This window comes from Protomyctophum bolini (assembly GCF_963924005.1).
Source record: "Protomyctophum bolini genome assembly, chromosome: 17".
NCBI lineage: Eukaryota > Metazoa > Chordata > Actinopteri > Myctophiformes > Myctophidae > Protomyctophum > Protomyctophum bolini.
In genome coordinates, this window is record NC_137878.1 from 6834109 (window position 1) to 6850437 (window position 16329).

Sequence of the window (16329 nt, forward strand, 5' to 3'; positions counted from 1 at the left end):
ACCACAGAGACACCCCCCCCCCCTCCCTCCCCCCCCCCCCCCCCCGAGGAGGAAGTCAAAACAAATGACTTCGTTGGTGTGGACTCCGCGAAAACACTGACCCCCGTGTTGCTTTTACCTTCCAAGATAATCACCCATTTCTATTATTTGCACGTATCCTGCCATAGCCTTGTTTTTGCAAACTATATAGACTTGACAAACGAGAACAGCGCGGCACCATTTAGTTAAGCTATATACACTATACTAGGCATGATCCTGAGACCTTCGACAAGATGGATGTGGCGTGCAGTGGCCTGACGATGTTATATACGTGTTGGTTCCCACACACTGAGTAATGAGGGCGAGGTCAGAGAGCCTCCCGTTGCTTCACACCGAGCTCACATGGAGGGTGAGCTTCCTAAAGGTGATAAAATATAATAATCTCTTCCCTTGAGTGGTGGGAGAGACTCTCCCTCTCTCTCCCTCCTGACGGCTTTGACACTTAACCCATTCTGACCTGAGATCAGATTCATACGAGGTTTCCACCGGACACACACTGGTCTGATTATAGCCCATTCTGACCTGAGATCAGATTCTAAAAAATGTCAGTCGTTCTTCGATTTTCCAAAAAATAGCAGACCTACAAGCTCGTAGCGCGCCACTCGGTGGCGCGCTATGAGCTTGTAGGTCTGCTATTTTTCAATAGCTAAAGCATAACATGATGCTAACACCAAAATGGGTTCCCGTTCAGAATGGGTTAAAAGTGGCACCAGTACAGCTCTAGCTATAACCATTACAGGTGAGCCTAATGAAAAGGGAAAATCCAACGCAAGGACACTGGATTTAATTGGATTGGATTGATTCCGCCCCACCCCCAATGGATTTGATCTCGTCCGCTTGTCACTAAAAACATACACAATGGACGTGTTTGAGGGATAGTCACTTCATAAGACACTTTAGAAGAAGTGTGTAAAGTGTCTGGGTTTTCTCATATGCGAGGGTGCATCTCAAACAGCGTGGAGACTTCCGTTTACAAACGAAACCTCGCAAAGACGGCCCGCGAGAGTCGGGAACGCCGTAGTACTGCTGCAGTCTATCTCCGACTGAAATAGTAACTTTATAAATCTATCTTAATAAAAAGACGAAAATAAAACCGCATGAGTTTTCCTGATGTCATAAACTGTCAGAATCAGCTTTTGTTGCGTTGGTTTTTATGTGCTAAAAGAGTGACTTTGAGAGCCGTTTCCCCCGTTACAATGGAAGTCAATGAGCGACTATTTTTATTTCTTAAATTGCTAATAATAAACAACACAACGGAGCGAAATAACTCATGGAATGGAATAGTTTGCCCATATAATAAGGTAAGAAAACAACCCAGACCTCTCAAAAAGTGGTCTTACCCTTTAACCCATTCTGAACGGGAACCCGTTTTGGTGTTGGCGTCATGTTATGCTTTAGCTATTGAAAAATAGCAGATCTACAAGCTCATAGCTTCATGTCTTGGACGGACGTGCAGCAATGGAAATGAAACAGGTGAATGAAATCATGCTTAATTGTATTCATGCAAGACTTGACACGTCATCAAACAGCACGTTTTAGTTCAAAGGCAGTAATTCAAATTGGATTTGTATGGACTTTTGATATAAAAATACACAAAAGAGAATCTGATCTCAGGTCAGAATGGGTTCATCAGACCAGTGTGTGTCCAGTGGAAACCTCGTGTGAATCTGATCTCAGGTCAGAATGGGTTAAGTAAACACTTTTTCCACCACTGCTATTATAATATTACCCATAGTGACTATGACACAGGGACAAAAACAAAACAAGGCCTGGAGTCCTTAAAGAAGGAATTAGGGCCAGCATTTCAGCTGTCCTCAGTGCTGCGGTGTGTGTGTGTGCATGTGTGTGTGTGTGTGCGTGCGTGCGTGCGTGCGTGCGTGCGTGCGTGCGAACACGACCTTACCTCCGATAGCGCTGCAGCGGGACGTGATCTCCCACAGCACCAGCGCCATGGAGTACACGTCCGTCTGCTTGAAGGACTCGATGTTCTCCAGGTTGATCCTCGACTCCAGCACCTCCGGGGCCATGTATCTGGCAGTGCCCACCTGGGGGAAACCACACCACAACAAAACACAGCAATGAACTTATCCCATTCTGACCTGAGATCAGATTCTAAAAAAAAAATGTCTTCTATGTCAGTCGCTCTTCGATTTTTCAAAAATAGCAGAACCTACAAGCTCGTAGCGCGCCACCGATCTGCTATTTTTCAATAGCTAAAGCACGACATGATGCTATCACTAAAATGGGTGCTCGCCTAAAATGGGTTAAACTGCGGTCAACTTCTGCTCACACAGTGCAGGCTAACTTCCGCTTTCAGTATAACATGCAGAAACACGAGTGGTGAAATCTGTTGACATGTAATATAGGAGGCGTTGCAGGAGAGAGTCTGCATTATTATATTCCTCAACAATATATATAACGTTTGGCATCCTGTATTTGGAATACCCCCCTTGAGATGCAATATCCCCGTTTTCGTGAGGGTCCACACAGTACAGTCAATGCAAGGTAATTAACAGAGAAAAAATAAATAAATGTAAAGAAAGAAGAAGAAAAAAAAGAAAAAACATGCGCAGGAGACCTCGGTTTGAATCCAGGGTATAGTACATTAAAGTTGCGGAATTTCAGCTTTTAAAAGGGACATTTCACCGCTGGAAGAAACTGCAGTCACTCAATGTTAAGTAGATATAACAGTAGCACAATTTGAAATTTGCACCCTATATGGCCAGAAAGATAATGAAGTCTGTGTGTGTTTGACTAGGTAGGATTTGACTGGATTTGCTGAATTCCCTACAATGCCTCCCCTCCTTATGGAGAGGGGGGAGGCTCTGTGGAGGATGTGTGCCTTTGTAGTCCAGGAGTGAGACTAAAATATCTGGTTGCAAAAGGGGTGAAGTGGCCCTTTAAGAAAACTGCATGTAGAAACAGCAACCAGATCTCCAAAAAAACAAAGCATGGCGTTAAAACGATTGGTTTGGCCTCCTGCCATGGGGAGGGGCAGACAAAGCAGACACACTTAAAAAAGACAAAGAAGTGACCCTAGACACCCTATAGCCAAAGTGCCCAAAATGTTGTTATTATTATTATTATAGGACGCAGAGAAAGAAACCAACGTTTCGACGCAACACAACTAACGGCCTTCTTTAGGGTATCCTAGAGTAGACAAACTTAAAGGGGAATTCCTTCCTATAGCCATTTTCTTTTACAAAGTAATGTTTATTGACCAAAATAATAATACAAAAAAAGGGGGCGCTGGTCCTTTAGGAAAAGGGTAGGCGGGGTCTAACGTCAGCTCACGTAGAACCCGGTAGAGTTAACCTTTCATATCATCTAGAACAGACGTAAACAAAAAAACAACTTGCGCGCTTGAATAAGAGTTCTATAGCGTTTGACCCGCACACAGACGGTAAAAATCCGCTAATTCGGTATGGAATGCTTTTATTTATTTGTTATGTTTCAGTGACGAATAGATACGTAAGCAAACAGCTCGCGCGCAATTCCCCTTTAACAGCTATACAGAAGATATTTACCAGCATTTACTTTGCATTAATATCTCGTATTATGCACTATATCACAGTATGCTGAATCAACACACACACACACACACACACACACACATTATGTAAACGACGTGCATTATACGACTCCATAAAGAAAGGCAGCTGAAAGGCAAAGCAGAACATTAGGAACTCTTTATCATTAGCACCTCGGGGAATGTTTTCACTGGCACGCTTAACGCATTAGAGGCATTCCGATGCAGCCGATGTGCCGCGCGGCAAAGAGCGAAGCTTTTTTTCTTCATATTTTCATAATGACTCATATTCATAACAGGAGTCGACTGAACGACTCCCCTGTATTGCAATAGCTTCCATTAAGAATCAATCAAACCATGTTTGTCTGATGACTATACAGTAAAACAAGAAGCCGAACACCGCTTACAACTATTTTATCAGCGTAATCCCTTTTGGGGGGCCCAGTGCAGTGCCCAACAACAGCTAATTAGAGTCAAACACACCAAGGGGCCATTTACTGTCCCCACATGACAGCAAGAATGAAGGAAGCAATAAGCGAGGTTCGAACCATTAGCAATCCTCTCTCCTCTCTCCTTCCAGATATTGAAAACATCAACGAGCGTTCTTGCGGGAGGATGCGGGCAGTCTTTTCAAAATGTCCTTAACCCATTTTGTGCAGGAACCCATTTTGGTGTTATTATGTCGTGCTTTAGCTATTGAAAAATAGCAGATTGTAGGTCTGCTATTATTTTTTAAATCGAAGAACGACTGACGTAGAAGACATTTTTTAGAATCTGATCTCAGGTCAGAATGGGTTAATCACCTGCGCTGATCCACGTTTGAAGCACCGGGACTTAAACGGAACAGTGATGAAAGAATGATCATCTCCGATATGAACAGATGTTCATATCTTCAAAGCGATATTATAGCAGGATGGACAATTGGTTGGAGACCAATTTCTAACCGGAAAACGCCCAGATACACTCTCTCACTCTCACACACACACACACACACACACACACCCACACCCACACACACACACACACACACACACACACACAAAATTGTGCACGTTGTCACAGCCCCTGTAACACGTACCTTCCAGGTGACTAAAACGAAATGAAAACAATTACAGAGACTATGACTAAAACAAAAAATCAAATGTCCAAATCAACACTGCATGGCACGGAAACGCATGCACACACGTGTGCGCACGCAAACACACCATCTGCAACATTTACTACACATATACATATACTGTACCCTAGTGTACCGCTTCAAAATATACATAAATCTGAACCCTGGTGGACACCTGTAATTTGACTATACTCAAAAAAAACTTGCCTGCGTGATTGCTCAAATATATAATTTGTGGACATTTTGTGGATTTTGAAACGTAATTGGCATAATTACTTTGTCTACGGTTCAGTTCAACATACTGTAGCTTGCCCCCGTCTTTGGGCTGCACTTTGGATTTGGAAGGACGAGGTTATCCCTCGTGGATAAAAAAGTGCAACACAAAAAAAGAACCAACCTATACCTTCTCCCCCTGGCCCCCCCTCACACATACGTATGTAACGCGACTTTGAGCACTCAGAAAAGCTCTATATAAATTCCAGCTATTATATTGTTAGCATCATTTTAAAGACGAAAATATGGGCATTTTACTTTGAAGTTTCACTCTGAAACGTAAAGCTGTTTTTGAATCATAACGACGCATGTGACGCATGCACGCGCATGCCGTCTTGTGCCATTACAAGGGCACAGAGAGACAGGCAGCGAAAGCTCGTGGCGTATTTCTAACGTAGAAGGTTTTCAGATGCATATTTGCATATATATGCCGATTAAGTTTAAAACGAGTAATAATGCACTGTCTGGATGCCGTCGTCTTGAATGAGGTTTAAAAACAAGAGTAGTTCTAATCATGTTTTGGACGGACGTGCAGCAATGGAAATGAAACAGGTGAATGAAATCATGCTTAATTGTATTCATGCAAGACTTGACACGTCAACTAGCAGCACGTTTGAGTTCAAAGGAAGTCATTCAAATTGGATTTGTATGGACTTTTGATATAAAAATACACAAAAATGGGAATTCTCCCATCGTTAGCATATATATGCCCATAGACCACGGATATGGTCTAAAGTACCATATTTTTCTTTAATTCAGAGTTCAATTCAACGTTTTTTTACTCATACTGTATCTTTGCTTCTGTGGGGGTTCCCGGGAACTACATATTTTCAGATAAATTATATAGCACTAAATGTGTTTTAACCCATTCTGGGCGGGAACCCGTTTTGGTGTTAGCATTATGCTATGCTTTAGCTATTGAAAAAAAGCAGATCTACAAGCTCATAGGTGGCGCGCTACGAGCTTGTAGGTCTGCTATTTTTTGAAAAATCGAAGAACGACTTGACATTTTTTAGAATCTGATCTCAGGTCAGAATGTGTTAATCAGAACCAGTGTGTGTGTGTCCAGTGGAAACCTCGCATGAATCTGATCTCAGGTCAGAATGGGTCGTATACAGCCTATACCTGTCCACTGTTGGCCAGCTCGTCCACGGACAGGGAGTTGTCCAGGCGGAGGCCCAGGCCGAAGTCGCACAGGCAGCAGGTCAGGTCGACCTTCACCAGGATGTTGGAGCTCTTGATGTCCCGGTGGACGATGGGCACCTTGTAGCGGCCGCACGGCGTGTGGTCGCTGTGCAGGTGGGCCACGCCGCGCGCCAGCGAGCCCCCCAGCGTCCACAGGTCGTGCCAGCCGAGGACGTGGCGCGTCAGGTACTCCTGGAGTAGGGGATGGAGTTTTAAAATTAAGCAGCTCATTACATTTCTTTTAAAAAACTCTTAAAGGGACACTTCACCCTTTTTGCAAAAAAATATATGGTAATGACATTTAGAAGCTTTAGATCACTTTCCTGGGGGTATTTATGTGTGTAATATGTGGTTTTAGATATTTTAGATTGTAGCAGTGAGCCTGTTGTCTCTGATGTCATGGACACTGGTCTCACTACCTTCCTGGACTACAATTCCCATAATTCTTTGGTGCACTGCTCCTCCTTGTGGATAGGGGGAGGGCTGTCTTACTGAGACAACATGTAGTCCAGGAAGGAAGTGAGCCCAGTGTCCATGACATCAGAGACACCGGGCTCACTGCTACAATCTAAAATATCTAAAACCACATATTACACACATAAAGACCCCCAGGAAAGTGTTCTAAAGCTTCGAAACGTCATTAACATATATTTTTTTGCAAAAAGGGTGAAGTGTCCCTTTAAAAACAATATGATAGACAATATGATTCCACGATAGACAAGTATGAAGTGGATTGATGTCATAAAAGCATAACCAAAATACTCCTTCCTCCTTTATGTTTATTATTATTATTATTACTATTATCATCATCATTACCATTACCATTATTATTATTATTATTATAATTTCTGTTGTCCTTCTCCGTTTGATGTATTTGTTTTGTTGTTTTGTCTTGTTTTTGTTTTGTTATGTTTTGTTTTTCTGTCTGTTTTGTTTAGTTTTTTTTGTTTATTGTATTTTTTTTTCCTTTTTATAGCTATTCTGAATAGACGAGACCTATGCTTTAGCTATTGAAAAATAGCAGATCTACAAGCTCATAGGAGCTCAATACGAGCTTGTAGGTCTGCTATTTTTTTGAAAAATCGAAGAGCGACTTGACATAGAACACATTTTTAGAATCTGATCTCAGGTCAGAATGACCTAGTATACCTGGAGGTTGCCGCGCGGCTGGTACGCCGTGACGAGCCAGTACTGCTTCTGCGCCTTGTGCTCCTCGGCCGTCAGGAAGTGGAGCACGTTCTCGTGGCGCAGGTCGGCGTCCGAGAAGATGTCCTTCTCGTTCTTCCACGAGGCGTACTCCTCGTCCTGGAAGATCTTGACGGCCACCGTCTCAAAGCCGCCCTGCTGCTCCGAGCCGCCGCCCGCGGAGGAGGAGGGGCTCTGCTTCAGCTTGGCGCGGTACACCTCGGCGAAGCGCCCCTTCCCCACCTGGTGGCGCGGGGTGGAAAAAAGTACTCAAAGTTAAAAGGATTGTGACATTAATTTTTTTTTTTTTTTTAACCTACGATTTTGTAACCCATTTTTCACCCCTGTGTCAATCATCTAATGTGATCCTGTGAGCTCTACACACCCTCCGCCAACCTGGGGAGAGCAACGGACTTGAACTCATGCTTCCTTCATGCATGAGTATCCAAGTTGCTCCTTTTACACCTGACAGGGGGAGAGTTTCCCTGGTTGGACGTATAGCGCGTGGAAGGAACACGTTATTCCAACCAGTTCCTTTCCCTCCATCAGGAGGCTGGCCAGGGGGGAGGCAGTTTTCGGTAATTTTTCTTTGTTTTTGTTTTCTGAGCTTAAGGCGAGACACCCCAGGTGAATAGGGAAAAAAAGTTAAATAATAGCTATCACAATGAAACTTCTCCAGTTGATTACTTATATTAAAACTAAGATTTTTTGTATTACAAGTTTTCTGAAATTATATGTTTAAATATGCAAATTAGGCATTATATGCGCTAATTTGCATACATTTCGGGACGATAAATCTGAAGATCGGATAAAGCCAGGTTCAAAATTATCATTTCATTTTGTTGACACATTAGAGACAAAGAAAATTACACATGGGATTTTTGATATCTCTAATTATCACTCCACAAATCAGAAAATAGTGTCAACAGGCATAAAAAACCCAATTTTCGGCATTTTTTTGGTATAAAATGTGATGTAAATCAGGCTGTGAATGATATATCAACAAATCCATGTGTAAATGTCTGCGGAATATAGTTAGGAATAAGACTGGAAAGTTTGGTGTATGTGAGTTCAACTGAAGTGGAGATTCTTTGTCCCAAGTATGAGGGAAACTCATTTTGAGAAAACGGCCTTTAAAGATTTGTATTGTAAAATTCCAAAACGTTTTATTTGAAGCCACTATTTTGAGACAAAATATCTCATCCAAAACTTGGCAACAACATATAATGGCATATATCATTGGAAAGGTCTGGACCTCAAGATGACTGTGGTCTGATCCAAATATGGTCACTTCCTTTGTACCAACAACCAATCATGAAAATAGAGATTGTGGCTTTTCACCCCGAAAAACGAGCTGTCATTGGCTAAAATAAACTATCCAACTAAACATCTAAATCTGTATTTTTAATGTGTATTTTGCTTTAGTTTGAAAGAAAACATGTTTAGGAAGCAAAATAGCAAAAAAAAAAAAAAATGAAAAATCATGATTTCACCTGGGGTGTCTCACCTTAAAACTGTTTGGTAGCCATAAACGTCTAGACGTCTAATTGCCAATTAAGTACCGGATGCCACGGGCGACAAGACGTCTTCCCTTGGGAATTATTATTATTTATCTTTTTTCATCCATATTTTGAAAATTCCTCTAATCTGGTGTACAGGTGATGACATGCACAATACATGCATGATAGAATTACAAATTATTTCTTTCTATAATGGGAGAATTGGAACTCAAAGCCTAAACGGGTGACCACCAGGTGGCGCCGAAAGAGTTTTAATTGCACCCAAAAAAAAACGGAACTTTTAACATTCAGTAGATTTTCTGTGGTCTGGGGGTTTTCTGGCTCAAACAAGTTCTCTGATTTGCCTGTGGACTGTGAGGTTAAGAGTCCCACAAATCCCATGTTCGATTTGAATCATCACCGTTGAGGTGTTTTGACCGTTCATTGCAGCTCAGAAGGCTTCAGAACACACAGAGAAAACCCCAGACCACAGAAAATCCACTGAATGTTTTTTTAACTCTGGTCTAAAAATGGGTTAATTGGCCCCACCTGCGCACTCGGGGGTCTAAACGGGTTAATTGTCCCCACCTGCGCACTCAGGGTCTAATAAACGGGTTAATTGGCCTCACCTGCGCGTCCAGCTCGATGGGCAGCAGCTCCGTGTTGTGGTTGAGGTTGTTGGCGTGCGTGGAGCTGCTGTCGGAGCCCTCGTCCTCCCCCATCATGATGGCGCGGGCGTCGCTGAAGTCCAGCGGCGGGCAGCCCTTCTTGCGCCGGCCGCCGCCGCCCGCCCCCGCCGCGGTGTAGCGCTGGCGGTAGATGCGGTAGAAGTAGAAGGACGTGACCACCAGCACGGCCAGCACCAGCAGGGGCACCAGGCTCACCAGGATGACGTACACCACCTGCACGTCCAGCGAGTCCGAGTCTGCGGAGGGGAAAAAGACCCAGATAGTGGAAGATTTAAGAAAGACATTTGCATATTTTACCCCTGTTGTCATGGTAACGAGAAAACTATTGGGTTTTTTATTCTTGGAAATCTATTTAATTGGATTCCTTCACCCTAAAAATGCATACTTTGACACCAATATTATTATTATAGCTCTAACAGAAGCAAAGACGTGGGGTCTGGTGTAATAGTGGTTCATTGTCGGCGGCCATTTTGAAAAACGTGTATATTTCAGTAATGAAGGGTGATTCAGCTCGTCTCTGTGGATAGATCTTTTTCTATGACCCTAAGGTACTTCCATACCAAAGGAGTTCTCTGCATCATGACTTGAAGTCAAATGTGTCTTAAATCCTCCACTAGTGTTTCAGTGGCGCTCGATATTTCATATCGAGGACCGCAAAAATGATATGTAATTGGCCGCCGACCCCCCCCCACATCTGAAAATATGTTGTTCCTTCCAGGGACCCCTCAGAAGCAAAGATTTGAGTTTAAAAACGTTCGCTCTGAAAAAAATATATACATTCCAAATTTGCGCCACATTTTCACGATTTTTCAAAAATAGCAGACCTACAGTACAAGCTCGTAGCGCGCGCTATGAGCTTGTAGGTCTGCTATTTTTCAATAGCTTAATTATAACATAATGTTTAAAACGCCAGAAGCGGTTAAAAATGATGAGGGTGATGATGATGATGATGATGATGGTGAAGATGGAGGAGGAAAGGCTCATACATACTCCAGTTTTTGGTGATAGCTAATCACCGCGGTGTAGTTTTTAAAGGGTTGGGAAAACGACAACATTACGTCAGTCGCGGTGATGGTCAGCGATCACCGCGGACACAGACCTGCATCTCTCTGTTTTTACTATCAGACAAGTCTTTTCACTCTGGAGCTTATCCCCCCCGTTCACCGATTGGTCTAGAAGTTGAAGAACCACAGAGGAGGCGGGGTCAATCCTTAAGGACATCACCGCGAGTATGATGGCCTCAAATCTCATCACCGTTTTTTTAATAAAAACGGAGTTGGAACAGAACAGATGTTCCCATGTTTCGCCCCTCCTCCCCAAAGACTCCAGGGTCGGCGATCCCCCCCCCCGCAACCCCTCCCTATTTCATTCATTCATCCATTCATGTCAATAAAATCCTTAAACTTGACTGAGTTTGAAACATCCTCCGTTCTTTGGGCAATAATAAGCTCGAGTTCTATTTCAGACACGTTTACAGTAGCGCGGTATTATTTTTGGTTTTCCAGTTGCACTCGTCTGGGTCCGCGCGCAACGTGATAATGCATAGTCCCCTGTGAAAGGAAATACAACTCCCCTTTCTATCTCTGCGGAGGACCATAATTTTATCTGCATCTGGTTGTATAGTGTGTAAAGTCATATTCTCAGCACTGCAAGGGGGAACCTGACACTTCCCCGAGGAATGTCTATAAGCATCGGGAAAGCTAAAGTTAGCGTCTGGTCTGCGAAAAGGCAGACTGCTCGCAAAAAACCGTGACCCAGTCGACCACATATTGTGTCTCTTTATAGCCCCACGTCTGATTCTCTGATATGTTGAAGGAGGGGTGGTAGTGGTGGCGGCGTGTCTGCCAGTGCTCCCAAAGGTTTTTAGAAAAACCAGAGAGACAGTTTATTTGCTCGTGTTTACGATTCATTTTCTTTTTAGTAAAAGAATAAAAACAACACAACACATATCCAGACGTATACAACAGAACTCCCAGAATGCAGCTCTCTCCGGTTTGATGAGTCATGAGTGAAGTCATAGTCACGTTCTCTCTGCTGGCTCCTCTGTGTGTGGGCGCCAGATAATGGCAATGCATCAGGGTTCGCTGGGCCCCATTTTGAGGGGCGCTAGCCCCTCCCATGTCCAGCTTTGAGGGGTTTGTGAAAAGGCAAACATTGTCCAACGCAAACATTGCCATATAGAAATAGAGGAATGGAAGCGCTGCAGGGATCTGTTAGTAGTGGCTCTTAGATAGGTGCTCTTTGGTGATACAGGTAAAACCATATAGACAAAAGGTGTTCTTCCTCCAAGTGGTACTGCTTGTCAAAAATGTAAATTGCAGACTTGAAAAGAAAAGAATCCAAGGCACTCCGTCTTCAGTGAAAAATTAAATAGTTTATTTGAAGGATGAGCAAGGCAAATAAATGGACCAAACATTGCCATGCCATTGACACTAAACGGCCATTTTTGAGTGTTTGTGCAAACACTAACGTTCAAATGCCATTGACGCTAACGTTGAATGCCAGGGGTGCATACTTAGTTTAGACTAGTCATTGGTTAGACATGGGTTAAGGTTAGGTTTCGGTGCGCTGCCCCTTGGGAGGTTAGGGGTTAGGGTGAGGGTTTGAGACAGGTTGTAGTTATAGGACTAATGACTGGTCTAACCAAATGAGTCTAGTCTAAACTAAGTACTGTCTAAACTAAGTACTGCACCCGAATGCCATTGACACTAAAGTTGAACGCCATTGGCAATAGACGGACAGTTTTTTTGCGTGCTTGTGCAAACACAAACATTGCGTATGCGCAAACGCCGAAGTACGAAGGTGAGGACGCAAATTGTGATTGGCCCGAAGTGAGAGGATACATAAGAGCGCCCCTCACTTCACATAATATTTCATATCTTTTGACCAATTTCTACATATTTTAGTAGTAGTATACATGTTTTTGTGCTTGGGAGACATACTATAGAATGAGTATACTGCAGAATGAAGAGGAGGAGGGGCAGGACATCCAAAGCTAGTGCTCTGCTTGGAGCTTTTTTTCTTTTTTTTCCCCCTTCTTTTTTTCTAGACAGGAAACCACATGTCTGAAATCCTCAGCGTGGCCCCAGACAGTTTGTTTTGGCTTTTTTCTTTTTCTTCAGCAGGGGTGAGAGGCGGCCATGTCTCACACACAACAACAACAAACCTATCACTGTATACCTCGTCTCTCACTCGCAGTGCAGTGGAGACGGAAAAAAAAGTACTGAAGTGTTTTATACTTAAGTAAAAAGTATAGATACTGAAATGTAGATGTATTACTCCATTACAAGTAGAAGTCCCGTATTCAAAAATGTAGACACATCGTGAGCTTGTAGATGGTCTATTTTTTTTCAAATGGCCAAAATGTATATTGGGTTGAAGTATGTTTTCTAAATCAAAATTAAAATCGTAACTATAGTAACTAAAGTTTTTAAATAATTGTAGTGGAGTAAAAAAACAAAAGGAATGAACGGGTTGTGGATGGTGGGGTATTTTGGGACGCCTGCTTTCGGGCAGGTTTGTACATGCCAAAATACTTCTCTTGCCATTTAAAAAAAATGTACACGTCAATGTTTTGCTCTTTAATGTTTTGGATCCCCCCCCCCCCCCCCCCCCCAGGAAGAGTATAGAGTAGGAGTTAAATGCTGAATAAGCAATAGAGAAGATAATGTTTTTTTTTCAAAAAGAAATTAGAAAAAAAAAAAAAAAAAAAAAAAAGAAAAACAAACAATAAAGGTTCATTTCAACTAAGTCAAAAATCAGAGGTAAGATCAGAGATGAGTGCGTGCGTGCGTGCGTGCGTGCACAGGGCAGGAGGGGGGGAGGGTTACTGGTGTGTTTTCAAGCAGGCAGAGCGTGAGGGTTGATTGGCACTGCAGCACAGAGGCTTCAGGGGTGGTTTAGGCGGCGATTTAACCCATTCTGGGCGGGAACCCCTTTTTGGTGTTTTAAACATTATGTTGTGATGTAGCTATTGGAAAAATTGGGGGTCCCTGGAACAACATATTTTGAGATGGGGGTCGGCGGGCCAATTACATATTTGTTTTTGGAGTCCTTGACATGAGATATTGAGTGATATAGGCCTATAGAAACATATAGGTATATTTCAAGAAAACCGTCAGGATTTAGAAGACTTTTTTTTCTTTTTTGACGTCGGGCCTAAATCGGTTAAGAGCATTTGGCCGGTATTAATGTCTTCTGGTTCTCTCTCCTATTAATGTCTACAAACAGCTCCTTTATTATGAACGCTTGTCATGTATATTATAACCATGAGGCCACAGGCAGGCAGGCAAACCCCGGTGGAAGCAGAGCTATAATATTCTCCCTGCATGGGGGCCAAAGGGAATGTGTTTCCATGACGTCTTCTGCGACGCACAGATGCTTTCAATTAAGACTCGTTATGTGCGAGAGGAGCCAGCGGGTCTCTCAGAAATGTACCTCCGTGTTATTATTATTATTGCCTTGGACACCCGTAGTCGGAATACATCTGATTCCAGGCGTGGGGGGGGGGGGGGGGGGGAGGGTTATGCAAGCCAAGATGCCTCTAAAGAAGTGCAAGAGAGCCCTGTTTACAATCATGTATCTGGGAAGAAGCGTGTTATACACTTGTGCACACGTGTTAGCGCATTCTGGACGGGAACCCACCTTTTTTGGTGTTAGCGTCACGTTACGCTTTAGCTTTTGAAAAATAGCAGAGCTACAAGCTCGTAGCGCGCCACCGAGTGGCGCGCTACGGGCTTGTAGCTCTGCTATTTTTCTTTAAACTCGAAGAACGGCTGACACAGAAACACGGCTTTTTTCAGAAAACCGTCAGGGTGTAGAAGACATTTTTTTTTAGAATCTGATCTCAGGTCAGAATGGGTTATAGTGTTCATGCGAGACACTCTACATGACAAGCTTGATGGGGGGATTGCATAACGTAGCTGCGATGCTGACGTGACTGCAGTTACAGTATGTTCTACAGTACACAGACTACAGAAACATGCTACACATGGCCCCGCTGCGCCGTTCCTGCATGTGGTATAGCCTATACTGTTGTTGCACATCATAATAATAATAACTTTATTTGTATAGCACTTTTCTAAAACAAGTTTACAAAGTGCTTCACATACAATACACAAAGGCAATTAAAATCAACAATGAAAATTAGTCAAATACAAAATACAAAAAATAAGAGATAAAAAGCAGAGACTGGGACTGTTCATTCAAACTCATTAAAAGCCTTTAAATAATAGTGGGTTTTTAAGAGTTTTTTAAAAGTGCACACTGAAGTGGTCTGTCTGAGTTCCAGGGGTAGTTGGTTCCACAGCAGTGGAGCCCTAGCAGCAAAGGCTCTGCCGCCTTGCGTCACCAGTTTTGTGTTGGGGGGGTTGAGTAAGACTTTGTCTGCTGATCTGAGGTTACGGGAAGGTATGTGCGGAGACAAGAGGTCGGAGATGTAAGTAGGTGCTAGTCCATTTAGTGATTTAAAAACAAACAAGTTCATTTTAAAATCAATTCTGTACATGACTGGTAGCCAATGCAGTGAGGCGAGAACAGGAGTAATATGGTCATATCTCCTACATCAAGAAAAGGAACTGTTTTTTTTGGGAAGACCTTTCTATACGCGGCCATCACTAGTTGATTTCTTGGTGTAGGCTAAAAAAAGCTTGTGTCTGTGTGTGTTTGCGCGATGAATGAATTATATAGCTCGACAAGAGCAAGATCGTCAAATCACAGGAAACCGATTGCAAACAGCTGCTCGCTATATAGGTTGTCTTGTCGTCACCGACGTTGACATTTTTGTCACAGCATTTATAAGGTCATTATTATTTATATCCAGTTAATTAAAATGCCAGTTCTGAACAAACGCATTTCTGGTTTTCGCTGTCAACTCGCCGCAGTGGTTTTAACAAACGGTCTTAGTAACCAAACACAACACATCATCATTATGCAAGCATATAGACTATAGTGTTGCATGAAACTATATCCATAGTGTACAATACAAAATGTGCAAAAACCCACCAATGGTGATATTACGCCAATAAAAGCCGTCTATTCACAGATTCGAGTAGAAGAATCACCAGGTGTCCAGCACTCACAGATATGTCCTTTAGGTGTCATCTCGTTTAGTTAGGCATATAGGCACTATTAGGCAGCATACCAACGCGTTTGCGTTTCGACGCTGAGGAAGGCTGAACCACCGAAATGTTTTTTTTTTCTTGTCAAATGTGATATTATTCACACATTTGATGAATAAAATCAATACTGGTGTGTTTAGAGTTATCTGACTAAATAAAAGAAGGCGGTGTAACAGACAGGTCTCTGCAAGTCGATTTCCAAGTCCGTTAAAAAAAAAAAAATTGAATCCTCCAACAGCTTCCTTGAAAAACCAATGGCATCTTATATCTATGAATGCACCGAGTCTGTGTATACATACAGTACTGTAACGTCTGTAATCCACGTAACTCGAGAACCGTTCGCCCCACACCGACATCAAATTCGACACACGCGTTCCAACACCCCCCCCCCCCCCCCCCCGCAGGGAGTGCAGTTTCCCCGGTGTCGAGTCCGCCTGATAGCCGGTTGTCCAGAACCATGCACAAATGCCTCGTCACGGGCTCTGGACCTGATCACCCCTATATCTCCATATATGGAGCTGGCCTGTTCCGACGACGTCAAAATGATTGTTCAGTTCTGACATATCTGGCATAGATAGACTCCATATTCGTCGCGCATGCCTGACAAAGAACTCCATATATAACGGGCATAAAAAAAAAAGTATGCATGCGTTTTCAACTTGCATCGTTCCAAGTAGTAGTTCTGCTCTAGTTA

The 16329-nt window shown here is 43.0% G+C and overlaps 1 protein-coding gene across 2 annotated transcripts in view; it reads right to left on the bottom strand.

The window, feature by feature from the left end:
- The window catches only part of LOC308331376 (TGF-beta receptor type-2-like), a 49278-nt gene that overhangs the window by 15042 nt on the left and 17907 nt on the right, over positions 1 to 16329 (bottom strand). For both annotated transcript variants that reach the window (XR_013965585.1, XM_080786797.1), the window contains exons 4-7: positions 9457 to 9752; positions 7293 to 7571; positions 6084 to 6335; positions 1943 to 2084 (exon numbers count right to left, since the gene is read on the bottom strand). Coding sequence is in view for 1 of the 2 variants with exons in the window: in XM_080786797.1 (XP_080642923.1) it covers positions 1943 to 2084; positions 6084 to 6335; positions 7293 to 7571; positions 9457 to 9752 (969 nt within the window). In the remaining variant the exon portion in view is untranslated. The remainder of the gene's footprint in view (positions 1 to 1942; positions 2085 to 6083; positions 6336 to 7292; positions 7572 to 9456; positions 9753 to 16329) is intronic.